This window comes from Moschus berezovskii, chromosome 19 (genome assembly GCF_049115385.1).
Source record: "Moschus berezovskii isolate FMDL1 chromosome 19, NW_MosBer_1.0, whole genome shotgun sequence".
Classification (NCBI taxonomy): domain Eukaryota; kingdom Metazoa; phylum Chordata; class Mammalia; order Artiodactyla; family Moschidae; genus Moschus; species Moschus berezovskii.
In genome coordinates, this window is record NC_142478.1 from 38,312,316 (window position 1) to 38,333,563 (window position 21,248).

The window sequence follows — 21,248 nt, forward strand, 5'->3', positions numbered from 1 at the left end:
TCACTTCAAACTCATCTATTTTTATCAGCCCATTTTATACCTCTTTCTCTAGACCAGCGGATTCTCAAACTGTGCTCCCAGGTCAGCATCACCTGGGAACTAGTTAGAAATGCAAATGAGGCCCCACTCCAGACATAAGCGATCTGAAACTCTTGAGAGATGGTTCAGCCATGAATCCCACAACAAACACACCTTCCGGGTGATTCTTATGCACTCCTAGTTTGACAACTAACGACTCAGACCAATCTTATTTCTATTACCACAGATACATTATTATTTACAGAAAATGCAACTGTAGACTAGTAAATTGAGTCCTCTGCGCACTTCAAACTCATTTGATCCTCAAAGCTGATGCAAGGTATCTTTCCAACAGGGATCTTTTAATTGGTCTGCGGCCCCTCCTGGCTTTGCCCTGGAGACGACGGGCATCCCATAGAAGGGGTCGGAACTTCAGGCTGGGGGCCGGGCGGCACCTCGCTGAGCCGCTCACCTCTGCTCAGCCGCCGGGCACCCCCGACGCGCCAGGTTGTCTGCGCCCAGGGAGCCGCCCGCAAAGCCCGGGCGCCGGGGGCTCGGGGGCAGGGGACTGGGTTAGCTGAGCAGCCGGCACACTCCAAAGCCTGGAGAAGCGGCCACCGCCGCCGCAGTTCGCGGCTGGAGGGGGGCGAGTGGTGAGCCCGAAACCGCCGAGGGCCGAGCGGAGAGAAACCACAAGTCCCACTGGGGTCACAGTGAAGAGGCAGAAGGAGCGCGGAGGCTGGAAGGCAGGGGCGGGGGAGAGACCACAGGGGCTGAAGCCGGCACCGCAGGAAGACCCGGGGAGCACTCACTGTGAGGGTCGCTCTTCTCGCGGACCCCGTCCACTCGGCCGTCGGGGTGGATGCGCAGGAAGAAGCCCCCGTTCTTGCAGTACAGCCGCTTGGGGTCCTTGAAGTGGCCGGGCGGGAAAGCGCCGCTGCCGCCGTCCTCCGGCAGGGCGGGCAGCGTGGTGATGCTGCCGGCGGCCATGGCCCCACCAAGGCCCTGGCGGGGTCCCCGAGCCCCTGGAGCCGCGCGGGGAGCCGCCGCGCCCCGGCCCCGGCCTCCGACGCGCTCCGGGGCGCGGCCCCGGCCCCGGCCCCCCAGCCTCCCTCCCCGCGGCACGCGGCCGCGCCCGCGAGCCCCCAGCCTCGAGCTGCTCGGGCGCTGCCCTCGCCGCCTGCCCGAGAGCGCGGGGCGCCCGGCGGCCCGGGATCGGGGGCTGAGGGCTGGATGCCTCTGCGGCCGCCGCTCTCGGGAGCGCCGCCTCCCTCAGCCGCCGCACCCGGGATCCGCTCGCCACCGCGGACCCCGCGTCCGCCGGTCTGCTGCCCGCCGCGCCGCGGCGTCACGTCTAATAGGTCCCCACCCCCCGCCGCCCACGACCCCCCGCGCCCCCCGCCCGCCTCCCGGCCGGCGCACCGCCCCCTGCCCGCTCCGGGGTTTCTGGGGCGGGCGTCTGGGTCTGGCGCTCGGGCCGCAGGACGCAAGCGCGCGACGTCCGTGCCCCGGGAGCCCGAGGGGGAGCGCCGGGGCCGGGGGAGGTGCGGGGACGCGGCGGGAGGCCCCGGGCCAGGCCTCCGCCGCTCCAGGGGCTCGGGCCCGCCGGTTCCCCAGAAGTCGCCCCAGCCCAGCTCCGCGCAGCCCAAACCACGTTTCGACTTTCTCCACGTTGCGGAGCTTTCGCTGAGCAACCAGCCGTGACTCAACTTTTCAAAGTTTAAATGCAATTTTCTCCCCCAGTCTTTTTCTCTGCCAGCGTCTCAAAGCTTAGGAACTATTTCCACCCCGAAGAAGTAGAGGAATTGGAAGTCAGGGAGGATTGTGTGTCAGAATAGGTTTTGAACATCTCTAATTACCCAAAGACGAGGGGCACGCACTGGCACAAACTGTTCACATGGAAGGCAGAGGCTGAAGTATTTTACTAACAGCAGGGGAGAGAGAGGCCAGAGAAGGGGTTGAGTTGCAGAGAGGAAAAGGTTTTTCTCTGACTAACCTGAGATAGTCAACGTGCAAAGATGAAAATGGCCCTCAAATCCTTATCGCGATTGAAGCATATTAATGTCTTGTTCTAGCTAAACTGTTAGGCACTTCTTGGAGGAAGGGTAGTTTATTGAAAATCCCAAACTACAAAATCGAGGCTAATTACACTTTATTTTTCAGTAGACTATAACAGGTACTACAGATTAGCAAAATATACTCATCCTTAGAACTTCATATGCTGAGCATCTACTGTGTGCGAAGCATTCCAGTAAGTGTAGTGGGAGATGCCCGATCAAACAGGATCTTCTGGCACAGTGAAGGCGATACAAGGGGACCAGGAATAACACAAACACTATTAACAGCAGAACACGCCAAGGCCATAGAAGAGTAAAAAGTTCCACGAGATATCAGACAAGGAGTAATTCAGCTTGAGGATAGGCAGGAGGAAGGGAAAGCTTCTGGGAAGAAGTGAGAACACAGAAGTTCTTCTATTTAAGAACTTGTTTGCTTTCAAAAGATTATCCATGGGTGCATTTGTTCATAAGGCTCCGAGATGGGTTTAACTCTAGACACATTTCTAGGATGTTAAATAGGAGTACCATTCTTTGGAGCTTTAAGAACCACAGAATACTCTTCTCTGGGCTGATGAATGTTCTCAGACATCTCTCTCCAAAATGGGCAGGTTTTAGCTGCATTGAAAATCTGTTAAGACAAACAGCTCCCTTGCAGATATCTCTATAGGAATCCTCAGGGATGCTTAAAGTTACTGCAGCATGAATTGAGTTGCCACTTACTTTGAAATCAAGTTAGACTTGAACAAACTTTGAAATCCGTGCACAGAAACCTGAGTATTCCAAGAACAAAGGGATAAAAGCTAAGTCAAACTATTTATTTCACAGTACTATCCAGAAATTTGGGGAACAGCTACAAGCAGTTAAGTAATGCATATGCTTGGAGAAGGCAATGACAACCTACTCCAGTACTCTTGCCTGGAAAATCCCATGGACGGAGGAGCCTGGTAGGCTGTAGTCCATGGGTTCTCCAAGAGTCGGACATAACTGAGTGACTTCACTTTCACTTTTCACTTTCATGCATTGGAGAAGGAAATGGCAACCCACTCCAAAGTTCTTGCCTGGAGAATCCCAGGGACGGGGGAGCCTGGTGGGCTGCCATCTATGGGGTCGCACAGAGTCTGAAGCGACTTAGTGGCAGCAACAACAATGTGTATGCTAATGAACCACAGGTCCTGTGGAACTGCATCCCATGTAAATAACCTCTTGTTTCCTAGTTCCTTGCAAAACCAGAAGAGGAGATACCACTGGAAATGGATAAGCAAGCTCTGGGAATCTAGGTCTCTAAGACAAATAGCATTAATTGCAAGAAGACATTCTTAAGAAAGTTGTCTTATGTTCCTAACCATACTCTTCTCAACACATACTTATAGATACACAAAGACAGACACAATATTCTTAGAGGCAATCAATTTGCTCTCAGTTGAACCATGAGCAGTCAATTTACTTACATGCTCAGTTTATCCAACTCTAAAGATGAATATAAAAGTAATTTTGAAAAAAAACTCTAACCAACATAATTCTATAAGATGATGGATACAAACCCATTATTAAAAAAAAAAAATAGGTTCCGGAATTTCCTTCTCAACACCAAGGTAAATTACTTTGGAATTAATAAGAACTGTTCGAAATCTAAATGATGAAAAGTACAAAGACTTAATGAGAACTTAAAAAAACTTAAGTGTTCCTGGATGGAAACATACAGTAAAATAACAACGTCAAATTAAACAATATTAGTTTAAAAGTTTGGCACCATTTTAAAACTAAATAACAATATTGTAAAATTCATTTGGACAAATAAATGTATAAGAACAGCACACTATTAAAAAATTAACATAGATCATATACTTAAATGTAAAAGTTAAAATTATGAACCCTCTTAGATAAAAACAGGTATAAATCTTCGTGACCTTGGATTAGGCAATGGTTTCTTAGATATGGCACTAGAGAGACAGCAATAAGAGAAAACAGAGAGATTATACTTCATGCAAATCAAAAACTTCTGTGCACCGAGTGACACTACTGAGAAAGTGAAAGGCATCCAGAGAGTGGGGAAAAATTTGCTAATCATGCATATGATGAGAGTCCAGTCTCCAAAATATGTAAAGAATTGTTACAGCTCAACAGTTAAAAGACAGTCTAATTTAAAAGTGGGCTAAGTATTTGAATATACATTCCTCCAAAGAACCTATAAAAATAACCAATAAGTACATGAAAAGATGTTCAATATAATTCAGTTCAGTTCAGTCGCTCAGTCATGTCCGACTCTTTGTGACCCCATGAATCGCAGCATGCCAGGCCTCCCTGTCCATCAGCAACTCCCAGAGTTCACTCAAACTCATGTCCATTGAGTCGGTGATGCCATCCAGCCATCTCATTCTCTGTCGTCCCCTTCTCCCTCCCAGAATCAGAGTCTTTTTCAGTGATTGCTGCTGCTGCTGCTGCTGCTAAGTCACTTCAGTCGTGTCCGACTCTGTGTGACCCCACAGACGGAAGCCCACCAGGCTCCCCCGTCCCTGGGATTCTCCAGGCAAGAACACTGGAGTGGGTTGCCATTTCCTTCTCCAATGTGTGAAAAGTGAAAGTGAAGTCGCTCAGTCAAGTCCGACCCTTAGCGACCCCACGGACTGCTGCCTACCAGGCTCCTCCATCCATGGGATTTTCTAGGCAAGAGTACTGGAGTGGCTTGCCATTGCCTTCTCCGATTAGTCATTTTTTTCTTTTCAGTGATTAGTTCTTTTCAGTGATTAGTCATTAGTAAAATGTGAATCAAAATCACAATGAGTCATCACTTCACACCCAATATGATAGCTATAATTTTTTTAGAAAAGATAACAAGGCCTGTCAAGGGTATGGAATAATTGGAACCTCAATACATTGCTGGGGGGAACATAAAATAGTATAGCCAATATATAGAACAGTCTGGCATTTCCTCAAAAAATTACAAAGTTTCACAATATGGCCTATCAATTCCATTCATTAATTCTACACACACAGGAGAATTGAAACTATGTTCACACAGCAACACATCAGTGAATCTTCATAGCATCATTATTCATCATAGTCAAAAAGTAGAAACTACTCAAGTGTCTATCAACTGACAAATGGATAAACAAAATGTGGTATATCCATAAAATGGAATATTGTGTGTGTGTGTGTGTTAGTTGCTCAGTCGTGTCCAACTCTTTGCAACCATATGGACTGTAGCCCGCCAGGCTTCTCTGTCCATGAATTTCTCCAGGCAAGAATACTGGAGTATTGCCATTCCCTTCTCAACCCAGGGATTGAACCCTGGTCTCCTGCATCGCAGGCTAATAAAAAGAAATAAAGTACCGATACATGGTAAAACACAGATGAACCTTGTAACAGTGAAGGCAGAAAAGCCAGATAGAAAAACACGATTTCATGTATTAAAAAAAAAGGTAAATAATCCACCTGCTATGTGGGAGACCTGGGTTCGATTCCTGGGTTGGGAAGATACCCTGGAGGAGGGAATAGCAACCCACTCCAGTATTCTTGCCTGGAGAATCCCCATGGACAGAGGAGCATGGTGGACTACAGTCCATGGGGTTGCAAAGAGTCGAACACGACCGAGCAACTTTTGCTTCATGTATACAAAATGTCAAGAATAGACAAAAATCCACAGAAATACAAAGCAGATGAGTAGCTGCCAAGGGCTGGGAGAGGAGGCAGCTGAGGAGTGACCACTAGTGGGAGTGATGGAAAAGCTCTGCAGTTAAGATAACAGTGATGGTTGCACAACTTTGTGAAAATACAAAAATAACACTAAGCTATGCACTTTAAAATATGGTATTTTAAATTATATCTTAGAATTATATCTTAGAAAAATGCATATTGAAATAAAAATGGAAATGTTCTCCTATGAAATTGAGAGAAAAAAAGAATATTACCGCAGGTTACCAAAAACAGGATGAACAGGAAACTTCATGAACTGCCAGATTGGAGGATCAATTATTGTAGCATTTTGAAAAGACAATGTGTGCATCACTTTCTTAAATTTTTGAAATTATGTAAATATAATTTGGGCCAACAGTTTTGGTGTAAGAAATTTACTCTCAAGAAAAAAATCACATACATATATATTTAGCAACCCTGGTGTTCAGTACATTGATCATAATGAGGAAAAAATGAAGGATAATCTAAATAAAGATGAACAAATTAATTTTAGTAAATCATGTTATAGTCATAGAAACCAATGTCTTCCATGAAGCCACATAGACAGTTTTGTAATAGAATACAAATGCTTATATTGTGAATTGAATGTAGTTTGCAAAATTATAGAATAATAATCCATTTGTTAAATTTGTTAAAGCCCATATTAGAATGAGATATATTAAAATGTTAGTACTGATTACCTTGGATAGTCAAATTATTTTTATTTTATAAAAATAACCTCTGGCTACTCTCTACTACATAAAACTTATTATCTAAAATTGTATCTTATTTATTCATTTCCTTATATGTTATCAGTCACCTCACTTCAATAGAATATAAAGTGCTTTAAAGGAAGAGATCTTTTTGCCCTAAACATTGCTGTATTGTTGGACCTAGTGGCAATAAGCAGAGTCTGAACTAATATATATATTAAATGAACACATGCACTAGTTTCATTTTAGAAAGCTGTTTTGGAAAACCAAATATATCTACATTATGCATGGGTGTGATCAATGACTGTGGAACTCTAAATGTTAACTGTTTTTGAAAGAAATCACACTAACCCCATTTCCTTATGAAAGTTTACTAAAATACATAAATTACTGACTTCCAAAGCCTAGTATATCAGAAATCATCTAACCAGTTCTCGAGTCACCACATGACCATCAGCAGAGTGAGCACTTCTATTCCATCTCCATGAGATTGCATTTTCAATTTTAATTTTAAAAGACATTGCCAAATTCACCTCCAAAGTGATGGTACTATGTTATATTCTTACCAATGAACAGTGCTCATGCCATTATAGAGGTGCCATTCTTGTTAAAATTTTAGCATCATAAGCTGGGAATGCTAAGGAGTAGTACAGATGAAATAAAAATTTAAAAGCCTTTTTACAAGTTAGAAGTGTTAAGATAAAATTAGCAGATATAGTAAAATTCTACTTCTAAACCTAGATAGTTTATTAAAAAGCAGAGACGTTACTTTGCCAACAAAGGTCCGTCTAGTCAAGGCTATGGTTTTTCCAGTGGTCATCTATGGATGTGAGAGTTGGACTGTGAAGAAAGCTGATCGCCGAAGAATTGATGCTTTTGAACTGTGGTGCTGCAGAAGACTCTTGAGAGTCCCTTGGACTGCAAGGAGATCCAACCAGTCCATTCTAAAGGAGATCAATCCTGGGTGTTCATTGGAAGGACTGATGCTAAAGCTGAAACTGCAATACTTTGGCCACCTCATGCGACGAGTTGACTCACTGGAAAAGACTCTGATGCTGGGAAGGATTGGGGGCGGGAGGAGACAGGGACGACAAAGAATGAGATGGCTGGATGGCATCACCGACTCTGTGGACACGAATTTGAGTGAACTCCGGGAGTTGGTGATGGACAGGGAGGCCTGGCGTGCTGTGATTCATGGGGTCGCGGAGAGTCGGACACGACTGAGCGACTGAACTGAACTGAACTGAACTGAACTGAAGTTTACAAAAGAATAAATTGAGCAAGTGGCAAAATGTGGTTAGAGAAAAGTCAATTTAAAAAGATTACATGAAAATTAAAAATTCAATTACCTAATCCCAGACCTACAATCCTCATGTGAATCTATACCTCTGATTAGTCATGATCTGAAAATAAAGGAGATCAGTTTTGTTGGTATACTGAAAAAAGAAAAATAAAAGATCACATGATTAGTAAAAACCAATAGGTAAATAATTGCCCCCAAAGTTACCACAGCTGGGCTTCATTAATAGATGTTTAGTGAGCAGATGATAAAAGGGTATAATTTATCTGAACTTTGAACACATCACCTATGAAATGTTAGTATCTTAAGGAGACATTGACAAGACAATTTTCAGGACAGGGCAACATTGATTACCATAATCGTATTGTGGTAATCATGCAAATTCCTACCTTTCATCACGTTCTTTTATGCAAACGCTGAATAAAAGTGCATTACAGCAAGAAGTTACAAAAACAATCTTACTTCAGTTTTCCAGACAGTTTTTGCATATTATGGACTCTTTGTTAGCCTTTCTAGATACCAAATAGACTACCAAAGAGTTCTTCCATCTCTACAGTTCTAAGATTCTTTATCTTTTTCTGGAAATATTTCTGTTTTCCCAGAAATGTTCCCAGACATCAATAACTTTAACCTGACCACATATGGTAATGTATACCAAATTTAGAAATATTTTAAACTCCAAACCACCAAAACTGGCTGATTATAGCCAGCGTTTATTTATGTTCAGAGGAGAGGAGTAAATATTTTTCTCTTTCATCACAGAAGCATCAGCTTTATCTGTATCTGCCAAAACTATGACTTTCTTTGTAATTCTTTAGCCAATGACCTCAAACCTGACCTACAGCAGTCATCTCCCTGGAGATGAAAAAGGTCATTTAGACACTTCACCCCCTAGTCATTAGGAGAACACAAAATTTCATCTCAAATTAGTGTTCCTAAAGGTTAAGGTCATCTCACAAAAGTAATACAGAAAGAAGGAGTAGTGATTTAAAAAAAAAAAAAAGCTGGAACCAGAATTGACTAGACTTAACGGTTTCAAATGTTCTCTCAATATTCCTTCTATGATAGGAAAATGCATTTCATTAATTTAAAATTTCCAAAACAATATGCTGTCTGAAAAACTAATGTTTTGACCAACAGTTTACTAATAGAATAATGAAGTTGTAGTAAAGATTCTGTTTAAAACCATTATAATTCAAGGAGGCTGAGATAAAGTTAATGTTTTCACTATTCATGTAAAAGGCTTAACAAGTTAGGAAAAGCATATTGACTATTACAAGGATGATTATTTTAAAACTTTAGTGGTATGGATATGTACAAAGAGCAAAAGAGTACTAACTTCCGATTTTTTATGTTTATTTACTACAGAGCATCTGGACATCCCTCTATCTTGCATGTCTATTTAGAAAGACAATTTGAGGGAATTTGCCTATTAAAAGACAGAAGAGCTTAAAATTATAAATATGAGCAGCACATGTCACTTAAAAGGACAAAACCAGTTGTAACAGGAGCTCGATCTTTACGCTAATTGATCCCTGAATTTAGCTCTAATCTTTCTGGCAGACAAGGCAATAGGAAGTAAGGTTCTCAAATGTGTACTGTTTGATAAAAGCTCAATGAAAAGTAACCTCTTTCCTGGAATCAATTCTCTTAAAACCTATCCAGTGGCTCTTTATCAAAGGAGCATGGGACTTCCCTGGTGGTCCAGTGGTTAAGACTCTGAGCTTCCATGCATGGGGCATGGGTTCAATCCCCAGTCAGGGAACTAAGATCCTATATGCCATGGGGATATCAGTTTTGTTGGTATACTGAAAAAAGAAAAAGAAAAGATCACATGATTAGTAGAAACCAATAGGTAAATAATTGCCCCCACAGTTACTATAACGGGGCTTCATTAATAGATGCTTAGTGAGCAGATGATAAAAGGGTATAATTTCTCTGAACTTTGAACACATCACATATGAAATGTTAATATCTTAAGGAGACATTGACAAGACAATTTTGGGGCAAAGCCAAAAAAAGAAAAAAATAAATAAAAGGAGCAATAAGGGTCAATATTTTGAACTATAATTTTGCCAAAGATTAAAAATGTTCTTCACCATTTTCTTAATTTTTTCATGCTAATTTTTTGTAGGTCTTTTCCTTCTCTTGTGTTTCTTGCCTAGAGAAGTTCCTTTTGCACTTATAGACCTCGTTTGGTGGTGCTGAATTCTCTTAACTTTTGCTTGTCTATAAAACTTTCGATTTCTCCATCAAATCTGAACAAGAGTCTTGGGAAGAGTATTCTTGGTTATAGTTTCTTCCCCTTCATCACCTTAAAAATACTGTGTCGTTCCCTTCTGGCTTGTAGAGTTTCTATTGAAAAATCAGCTGATAACCTTATGGGAGTTCCCTTGTATGCTGTTTGTCATTTTTTCCTGTTGCTTTTAATAATTTATCTTTGTCTTTAATTTTTGTCAGTTTGATTACTATGTGTCTCAATGTGTTTCTCCTTGGGTTTATCCAGCCTGGGACTCTCTGCACTTCCTGGACTTGGTTGACTATTTCCTTTCCCAGGTTAAGGAAGTTTTCAGCTATTATCTCTTCAAATATTTTATTTTAGGTCCTTTCTCTCTTCTCCTTCTGAGACCCCTACAATGTGAATGTTGGTGTGTTTAATGTTGTCCCAGAGGTCTCTTTCAGTTCAGTTCAGTTCAGTTCAGGCGCTCAGTCCTGTCCTACTCTTTGTGACCCCATGAATCACAGCACGCCAGGCCTCCCTGTCCATCACTAACTCCCAGAGTTCACTCAAACTCATGTCCATCGAGTCGGTGATGCCATCCAGCCATCTCATTCTCTGCCATCCCCGTCTCCTCCCACCCCCAATCCCTCCCAGTATCAGACTCTTTTCCAGTGAGTCAACTCATCTCATGAGGTGGCCAAAGTATTGCAGTTTCAGCTTTAGCATTAGTCCTTCCAATGAACACCCAGGATTGATCTCCTTTAGAATGGACTGGTTGGATCTCCTTGCAGTCCAAGGGACTCTCAAGAGTCTTCTGCAGCACCACAGTTCAAAAGCATCAATTCTTCGGCGATCAGCTTTCTTCACAGTCCAACTCTCACATCCATACATGACCACGGGAAAAACCATAGCCTTGACTAGATGGACCTTGGTTGGCAAAGTAATGTCTCTGCTTTTTAATATGCTATCTAGGTTGGTCATAAATTTCCTTCCAAGGAGTAAGCGTCTTTTAATTTCATGGCTGCAATCAGCATCTGCAGTGATTTTGGAGCCCAAAAAAATAAAGTCTGACACTGTTTCCACTGTTTCCCCATCTATTTCCCATGAAATTAGTTTTCTGAATGTTGAGCTTCAAGCCAACATTTTCACTCTCCTCTTTCAGTTTCATCAAGAGGCCTTTGAGTTCCTCTTCACTTTCTGCCATAAGGGTGGTGTCATCTGCATATCTGAGGTTATTGATATTTCTCCCCACAATCTTGATTCCAGCTTGTGCTTCTTCCAGCCCAGCGTTCCTCATGATGTACTCTGCATATGAATTAAATAAGCAGGGTGACAATATACAACCTTGACATACTCCTTTTCCTATTTGGAACCAGTCTGTTGTTCCATGTCCAGTTCTAACTGTTGCTTCCTGACCTGCATACAGGTTTCTCAAGAGGCAGGTCAGGTGGTCTGGTATTCCCATCTCTTTCAGGATTTCCCACAGTTTATTGTGATCCACACAGTCAAAGGCTTTGGCATAGTCAATGAAGCAGAAATAGATGTTTTTCTGGAACTCTCTTGCTTTCTCCATGATCCAGCGGATGTTGGCAATTTGATCTCTGGTTCCTCTGCCTTTTCTAAAATCTGCTTGAACATCTGGAAGTTCACGGTTCACATATTGCTGAAGCCTGGATTGGAGAATTTTGAGCATGACTTTACTAGCGTGTGAGATGAGTGCAATTGTGCGATAGTTTGAGCATTCTTTGGCATTGCCTTTCTTTGGGATTGGAATGAAGAGTGACCTTTTCCAGAACTGTGGCCACTGCTGAGTTTTCCAAATTTGCTGGCATATTGAGTGCAGCACTTAGGCTGTCTTAATTTCTTTTCATTCCTACATATCAATAATTACCTTCAATGTAAATGGATTAAATGCACCACCGAGACTGGCTTGGTGGACACAAAAACAGGACCCATATATATATACTGTCTACAAGAGACCCACTTTAGACCTAAGAACATTTACAGATGTAAATGGGATGGGAGAAGGTATTCCATGCTAAAGGAAATCAAAAGACAGCTGGAGTAGCAATACTCATATTGGACAAAATAGACTTGAAAACAAAGACTTAGACAAAGAAAGATACTACATAATGATGAAGGGTTCAATCCAATAAGATGTAACATTTATATGCCCACAAAGTTCTGTCCAGTCAAAGCTATGGTTTTTCCAATAGTCATGTATGGATGTGAGCGCTCGACCATAAAGGAAAAACTGAGCCCTGAAGTATTGCTTTTGAACTGTGGTGTTGGAGGAGACTCCTGAGAGTCCCTTGGACTGCAAGGAAATCAAACCAGTCCATCCTAAAGGAGATCAGTCCTGAATATTCATTGGAAGGACTGACACTGAAGCAGAAACTCTGATACTTTGGCCACCTGATGCGAAGAACTGACACCTTGGAAAAGTCCCTGATGCTGGGAAAGATTGAAGGCAGGAGGAGAAGGGGACAACAGAGGAGGAGATGGTTGGATGGCATTACCGACTTGATGTACATGAGTTGGAGCAAGTTTTAGGAGTTGGTGACAGACACAGAAGCCTGGGGTGCTGCAGTTCATGGGGTCACAAAGTCAGACACGACTGAGCAACTGAACTGAAATATATATGCACCCAACAGAGGAGCATCTCAATATGTGAGGCAGATACTAACAACCTAAAGGGAAAAATTGGTGGGAACACAATAATAGTGGGGCACTTTAACACCCCACTTTCATCAATGGACAGATCATCCAGCAGAAAATAACAAGGAAACAGAGACCTTAAATGACACTTTAGACCAGCTGAACTTAATTGGTATTTATAGAATATTCCATCCAAAAGCAGCAGAATACACATTCTTCTCAAGTGCACATGGAACATTCTCCAGTATTGACCATATGCTGGGACACAAGGCAAGCCTTGGTAAACTCAAGAAAACTGAAATCATATCAGTCATCTTTTCTGAGCACAACACTATGAGATTAGAAATAAACTACCAAAAAAAAAAAAAAAAAGGAGGGGAGGCTTCCCTGGTAGCTCAGACAGTAAATAATCTGCTTGCAATGCAGGAGACCCAGGTTCCATCCTTGGATCAGGAAGATCCCCTGGAGAAGGAAATGGCAACCCACTCCAGTATTCTTGCCAGGGAAATTCCATGGTCAGAGGAGCCTGGTGGGCTACAGTCCATAGGGTCACAATGAGTCAGACATGACTGAGTGACTAACACTGATCACAAGAAAAAAACTATAAAAACACAATCACATGAAGGCTAAACAATAAGCTACTAAACAACTAATAGATCACTGACACCTAGAGACAAGTGAAAATGAAAGCACAATGGCCCAAAACCCGTGGGGTGCAGCAAAAGTAGTTCTAAGAGGGAAGCATATAGCAATACAACCTTTCCTTGGAAACAAGATCAGATTGGATGGCATCTTGAGTCTGTTTCCCTCGAAATAGGCTCTCAAATGGAGATTTGCCTGCTGGAATTTGGAGGCAGGTGGGGACAGGGGGAGAGGGGCATTTAGGATTAGCACCATGGAGGAGTTAGGAAAATAGGTAGGACAGAGGAGAAATTGAACTATGATGCAGTCTTAATGTAACAGAGCAGGACTCTGTGGGACCTTCCTGGGACAGACCCCTCCCCTATATTGTCTGCTTTAGCTCCTCTCTGAAGTCCCTATATAATAGTATTCTGAGTCGTTTCACAGTTGTGAAAAACCCCACCAAATGGACAATGTTAAACTTGATGACCATGAGTATGCAGCCCTCAGGCCTACTGGAGTTTAAGGATTGATAATGCTGACCCCTGTGACACCACCCTGTTACCTCATCAGCATTCAGAGAATTGCACACAAGCTAATCATACACTCTGTAACCACCCTCCCTCACTTGGCCTTTAAAAATGTTTTCTTAATAAATAACTAATAAGGACCTACTGTATAGCATAGGGAACTCTATTCAATACTCTGCCATGACCTACATGGGGAAAGAATCTAAAAAAAGAGTTGAGATATTGAGATAGATAGATACATATATATAAAACTGATTCACTCTGCTATACAGCACAAATCAACACAACATTGCAAATCAAACAAACTCCAATTTAAAAACTGCTTTCTTGAAACCTGTATGGGAGTTTGGTTTCCTCCAGCACTAACTGTCTTGGACTCTTTGTTTGGCACCTTATAATAAATGCTGCACTTACCTTCACCACAAAAAAAGAAAGAAAATGTTCTTCAGATTGCCTTAATAAAGTTGAGATCAACATTCAATTTTAACCTGGTGAAAGCATTTCTGGAGGGGATTAAAAAATGTGTTTTGGGAATACTGTATTCTGTTGATCTAATTGAATACAAGAACAGATTTTAAGTAACTTAAAAGAGTGGTTGAATAATACTCTCCTTAGGTCTTCTCTTTCAAATGTCACTTATCCCGTGCCCAATCCTATACTTCTTCACTATTATTACTTCTTACAAACTATAAGAAGGTTCATGAAGATAAGCACAAAGAAGAAGGTATTGCTATAATATCCCCAGCCAGCAATTTTCATTGGTAGTATTTTCTGGTATATCTTTCATAGATGATGGACAAGGATCGAGATCTAGAAATAGTTTTGTTTAGTTTTCACCAAATTGGGTCATACTGGACACACTTTTATAGCAGTGTTTTCCATTAACAGTATGTTATAAGCATTTGTACATGTCGTTAGGTATTTTTCTATAAGTTTACTCTTACTTCCATCATATTATTCCATTGCATGGATATACAATAATTTATTTAATCCCTTGCTTGTGGACATATAAGTAGTTCTCCTTGCTTCGGTTATATGTAACTGTATAATTCTATTTATTTTCTCACCGACTCTGTGGACATGAGTTTGAGTGAACTTCGGGAGTTGGTGATGGACAGGGAGGCCTGGCGTGCTGTGATTCATGGGGTCGCGGAGAGTCGGACACGACTGAGCGACTGAACTGAACTGAACTGAATACTTTGGTCTCAGGTCCTTTTGATTTCTCTTTCACAGGGCCCATTGCCCTTGTAATTATTTGTGTAATGTTTACTCACTTATTGATAGAATATAATTTCTAGCACTTGATATAGAAGACCCTCAATAAATACTTTTGATTAAATAAATGAACGTTTCAAGACTTTGGAGAACATTTTACCAAGTTTGCTTGAAACAGTTGTGTCAGTTCAGACTTTTCCTGAGAGCAGGATGATCGTCCCTCTTTTTCCTCATTCACTTTGGGTATCATCTCGGGCATTACCTTGGCATGCAAAAAATGTCAGTTCACTACTGATTTAATTTAGATTTTTAAATTTTTTCACAAGTTTGGCAAGTGCTTCGAAACAGTCATTTCAATGTTATCTAGAAAAGTGCCTAAATCACCACTGTTCAAAACAACATTCTCTGGTCTAAGTTACCAGATTCACAGACAGTAACTTCAGTCTATAAATATTCAGAATTCTGACTTCTAGTCTGTTAAAGAAAGATTTTCATCTATGCAGAGGTGGACCATAGAGGCACCTATGAGCTAGACATTTGGTGAAACTGACAGGAAAACCCAGTACTTTGAACTGTTCTTTTCTGCTCATCACAATTTCCATATAACACATATTTTTAAAGGAACAAAAGATAAAATATACACTGACCATTTTTCTTGGTCAATTATTTCAAGTATTTAAATTTGGTTTTCCTTTTAATATGTTCATTTCTCTCCCCCATTTCCTGATCCACTTAGAATAAATTCCACTGTGCAATCATATCCACCTCACTGGTACTAAGTACTGTTAATGACATCAGCGTGTAGGCTGCAAAAAAAAAAAAAATCAAACTTTTGAGAGGAGTTAGTCATGCGATTTGTGTGGCCTTGTCTTCACTTAGAGCCATTACATTAAAAAAAAAAAAACTACATCACTCATCCTGAGCAAAATTATATAGATTTCTTCATTTTGCAGTTGCTGAGGGGTGTCAGTTCTCTTGAGAGTCTACGATCTAATTCACAACCGTAAATCACAGATCATGGCTTCTGATGGGTGATGGTGTCAGTGCCTAGGGTCAGATTATTCTGTTTGCAGAAGATGTTCTGGTATAATGATAAAACATTCAAAGAGTAGATGTAAGCTGATACTTTAAGACAGCTGCTCTCAAGTGTACTTTCAACATCAATGTTCACATATAAAATGAAAAATGAGGATACTAGCAATTTATAGAACTGAAACTGGATTCTTTAAGAGACACAGAAAACAGAAAAACTGTGTTCAAGGCACTGATATCATATAATTGAGACAGGTTGTCTTGCAGTGGGATATGTCAGTAAGACCTATTACCCAAGATCCTCCGTTTTCTCAGGAAATTCTACCATACTGTCTTGGTCCCTTAACTCTTTCCATTTCTGAGACCATTTAATACTTCACCTTTTATCTCAAAACTTCCAAAAACCCCATTCTTAGTTGATTAATCATTTTGCTTCTTATTTCACTGAAGGTAACAGAATCAATCAGAATAGAATTTCCTCAACTTCCCGCCACCAAACAGCCAACCTACCTGTATCTCCTACCCTGTTCTCCATGTGGTCCCTGGCCTGTCCCTGCTTACCTCCACTTGAGAGTGGGTCACATTTCCTCTCCCTTGCTGAAGGGCTTTGCTTCAGCATTAGTTTTGCTCCTAACAGATCATTCCCATCAGCATAAAAATATGTAGCTCTTTTCATATCTTCATAAAAGCCTCTCCCTTCCCTTGACCCCACAGCCCATTTTAGACATCACCCCCATTTTCTGCTTCCCTCTAAAGCAAAATTCCTCAAGGGTTGTCTAATGGTTGTCTCTTCTGCTTCCACCCATTTCTTTCTCTGTTTTAAGCCTTTGATTTCATTCATTGCTGAAGACTTAAGCAACTGTATGACACCAAAAGAGATGACTACAAAAAAGACGTCATCCACACTCCACGAGCCTAAGACCTCAGTCCTATCTGTGCTTCCTTCTTGTGTTTGCTCCTTGGTGTACGCCCTCTCTTACACCGTTCCAGTCATAGACTAGGAATAATTTTCTATGCCACTCTCTTTGCTGGACAATATAATTTCCTATCTTGCGGTACAATTTAAAGAATTCATATTTTAGGAATTAAATTTCACCTAGTTGATATATGAGTAATTTATTTCACCATTTACTGTTTTGGGTCATTTAGATGGTATTTTACTATTGTTACAAATATTGCTGTGATTAAGCACTTCAAGTACCTAATTTAGTAATAGACTTTGTGTGAATTGTTTGTCCATGTATTAATATATTATAGAGGAGTCATTTAAAATGTGATACGTGTGCTAAGTTGCTTCAGTTGTATCTGACTCTTTGTGACCCCATGGACTGTAGCAACCCAGGCTCCTCTGTCCATGGGATTCTCCAGGCAAGAATACTGGAGTGGGTTGCCATTTCCTCCTCCAGGGGATCTTCTCAACCCAGGGATCGAACCTGCATCTCCTGCACTGTAGGCAGATTCTTTACTGCTGAGCCACTGAGGGAAACCCGAAATGTGATATAGCTGTCCTACACAGTGGCTGATATTCTTTCTACCCCGGAAAAAGTATAAGATCCTCCATAATGTCTGGCCACATCAAGTTGGCCCTGGAATGGGAGGAGAGTTGTCTCATCTTCCTGGTTATACTTCGCTAATGTTCTTTCAAACCCTACTGGCAGGGTTCACTCAGTGGCCATCTTCAAGGCTCTCCAGGCCAGAAGGAGACACAGTGTCCACCTTCTGGCATGACCTATGCTTCAGGAGATCACATTACTCTTGCAAGGACTCTCTGACTATTCACTACTTTGGTGGCATCACCTGATTAGACCTGTGTGTTTTGCAACTCAGCAAGTATCCAGTCAAGAAACTGGACACAAGTGACCTAGTTTACAACCTTAGTGTATCTCTTCAAGTTCTAATCTCCAGTAATATTGCTTTACTTAAGGCCTAAAAATCACTGTTCCCCATCCCTAAATCTCCCTTTACATAGACTGGGAAGAAGAGGGTACTAGCTGGTGTGCCCATTAGTAAGTCCTGGGGGGATATTCTGGCAGCTCAACTTCCAGATACTTCTCTCGTGGGAGAACATGTAATCTCCCATGTAATCTCCCATGTTGGGAGCTCATAGCTCCCTAGCTTTTGGTCCAGCCTAAATCCCACAACTTCTAGATAATAGAAAAAGTCCTATCAATATCTTGTTACAGCTATGTACCTTTCCATTCTTCAACGTTTTCTGCACTGCTTTAATTTAAGTATGGTTTTTGTAAAAGTTATAGGTGGCAGGTGTCTGGTTTGCTTGCCTCTCTCGACCCACCATTCATCCTTCTGGTCCCTGCAAGGAGGCTGATTTGGAGGGACCACACCAACTTCTTCCCTTGCTCTCTGGCTAAATGGGAAGGGAAAGAAGGAGACTGAAGTAAATTCTTGGCTCTTTCCTGTGATGTCACCTCTGTGACCTTCACCTGAGACTCACTACTCCCTGCAGGGTGTCCTACTTGATGTGATTCTTTCTTCCCAGATTCTAGCAATCCCACTCTCCCCTTGTCCCTCTGGGCCTCAGAGTGGTAACAGCCCTGCCAGTATTCACCCAGTTGTAACACCATGCCTTGTGGATCTTCCACTCCCCACCCACAGCTTCCAGAGTAAACCTTTCTCAAATTACCCTGTTTCAAATGTGTCATTTTACTAAGGCCCTTCCTGATGGAGAATATAATTGAATTTGATTTTCAAACTCAACCTGAGAATTTTTGCCTTTTGATGGGAGAATTTCACATTTATCGTGACAATTTATATAGTTAACTTTATTTCTTCCATTTTTATTGTACATTTTTATACTTTCTTTTCTCTCTTTTCCTCACTTAGATTGATAAAGTTTCTTTTTAGCTTTTCCTCCTCTACTCATATATTGGATGTCCATCTGCTACTTATAATGTTCCTGGCTTTAACAGTCATATTTACATTTCTATGGATATGTGAAAATTAAATAATACCCTCCAACTTGCTCATTTCCTACCAGACATGTATATTTTCATTTTTACTAATAGTTGTCTTCCCAACTATTATAATATTTATACTGATATATCAAAAAAATAAGTAATTTGCCTTCTTACCACCCTGTATTATTAGTTTAATCCTTCCCCACTCCTTCTACTGAAGTGAAACCTTTAGAATATTTAACTGCCCATTTCCTCCCAGTGTTGCCTAAATCTTGAGTTTGTATGACGTAATTATAGGATTTCAATCCTAGACAGTGACTGAGTTTTTCCTCCCAGACTCTCTCTCCTGTTTAAAAATTCTTACCAGAGTATAATCTCCAGTTAACTGTCATCATCCATTTAGATATAATTGCAAATATTAGAAGATTCATTGTTTATCAATGTTTCTTGAACTTTTCACTTTCCCTGTCATGAGATTTGATTTTCATTTGGTTGGAACATTTTCTCAGAAAGGTACATGGGCAGGATATTTTTGGAGCCTCTGCAACACACCAAAATTTCTTTTCTTTGCTCTCACATGTGGATGAGATCTGCCTTTGATAGAGGGATATCTCCAGTGATCTGTAAATATAAATGCAAATTGTCTGATTCAACCAAGGTTGCGGGTAAGAAATCTCTTACTAGTCTAGTTACCTTTCCTCTATCAGTTGCCTCTGAAAGTTCTATTCTTTGTCAAGAAGCCTTGTAAGATTTTCTACTATGATGCCAAATGGTGATTTCCTAAATCCGTCATTCCCTCCACATTTAGTAGTGAGCATTTTATATAAATGGCATCAGATACTATAAGGAAAAGCTTCTTCTTCTCCTCATCCATCCATTTATGTATATTAGTATGAACTCATGGATGCTTATTTTGTTCAGTAGGCAATATCTGTTTCTATCACTGCTTACTGATGCTCAAATTGTCCCAGATTTGGCTAGTGGGAACCCATTCAGGTTGGCTTTCATGTTCTTTTGACATATTCCCATGATTCCCATCATTCTTTGTGGAGAAGGAAATGGCAACCCACTCCAGTACTCTTGCCTGGAAAATTCCATGGACAGAGGAACCTGGTAGGCTGCAGTCCGTGGGGTCGCTAGGAGTCGGACACGACTGAGCGACTTCACTTTTACTTTTCACTTTCATGCATTGGAGAGGGAAATGGCAACCCACTCCATTGTTCTTGCCTGGAGAATCCCCATGGACAGAGGAGCCTGGCAGGTTACAGTCCATGAGGTCGCAAAGAGTTGGACATGACTGAGCGACTAACACTTCACTTCACCATTAATTTATTTAACTAATTACTTATTACTGAATATATACATTATATCTACTTTTTAAACAGATTCTCCAGGCAAGAATACTAGAGCCATCTGGAGAGTTACTTGTTTTTTCTGGGTATCTCTCATATATACATGAGGTATACATATTAATAAACTTCTACGTTTTTTCTCTTAACTATTTTTTAATTAACAAGGGGGTTTCAGCCAAGGCTTCCATGGTGGCTCAGATGGTAAAGAATCTGCTTGTGATGCAGGAGACCTGGGTTCAAATCCTGGGTTGGGAAGATCCCCTGAAGAAGGGAATGGCAACCCATTCTAGTATTCTTGCTGGAAGAATCCCATGGACAGAGAAGCCTGGTGGGCTACAGTCCATGGGGTCACAAAGAGTCAAACAGGACTGAGCAACTAATATTTACTTAGCCAAGAACTCAAAAGGGTAGAGGGAAATTTTTTCCCCTCCCCTATACTTGTTCAATAATTACTAAGAATTTCAGGATGGAAATAGCAGAGCATTGAACCAAGTACAGGACCTTCAGAGTACAGGGCTCTGCATGACTGCACAGGCCACATGCCCATGTAGCTGCCCCAGTGATAAGCACTCGATGACTCTCTTTTTGCTTGTGAAGGGAATCAGAATATACCATATACTACTTTTCATGAGGATTACTGTAAACTGCAAGCAATTGAGAAGCAGCTGACAAAGGAAGAACTCTGCCTTCCTCTTTCTAGCTAAAAACAGGGCATAAATTTCACTACATAAAGGTGATATAAATTTCCATTTGAAGATGTGCTCCCCTCTCCTGGAAGAGGATAACAGATTATTTCTAGCCTTTTAACATTGTTGTTGTTCAGTCACCCAGTAGTATCCAACTCTATGTGACTCTATGGACTGCAGCACACCAGGCTTCCCTGTCCCATGTCATTTCCAGAAGTTTGCCCAAGTTCATGTCCATTGCATCGGTGACTCCATCCA

At 41.4% G+C, this 21,248-nt stretch overlaps 1 protein-coding gene across 2 annotated transcripts in view; it reads right to left on the reverse strand.

Annotated features, from left to right (window-relative positions):
• FGF2 (fibroblast growth factor 2) overlaps positions 1-18,798 on the reverse strand; it is a 77,860-nt gene extending 59,062 nt beyond the window's left edge. Inside the window, exon 1 of one of the 2 annotated variants that reach the window (XM_088828043.1) lies at positions 18,331-18,798. In XM_088828043.1, coding sequence (XP_088684169.1) covers positions 18,331-18,697 — 367 coding nt within the window. In that variant the 5' untranslated portion in view covers positions 18,698-18,798. Of the gene's footprint in view, positions 1-830; positions 1,290-18,330 lie in introns of those variants that run through there. The other variant, XM_055404603.2, reaches the window with a different exon arrangement.
• Positions 18,799-21,248: the final 2,450 nt, after the last annotated feature.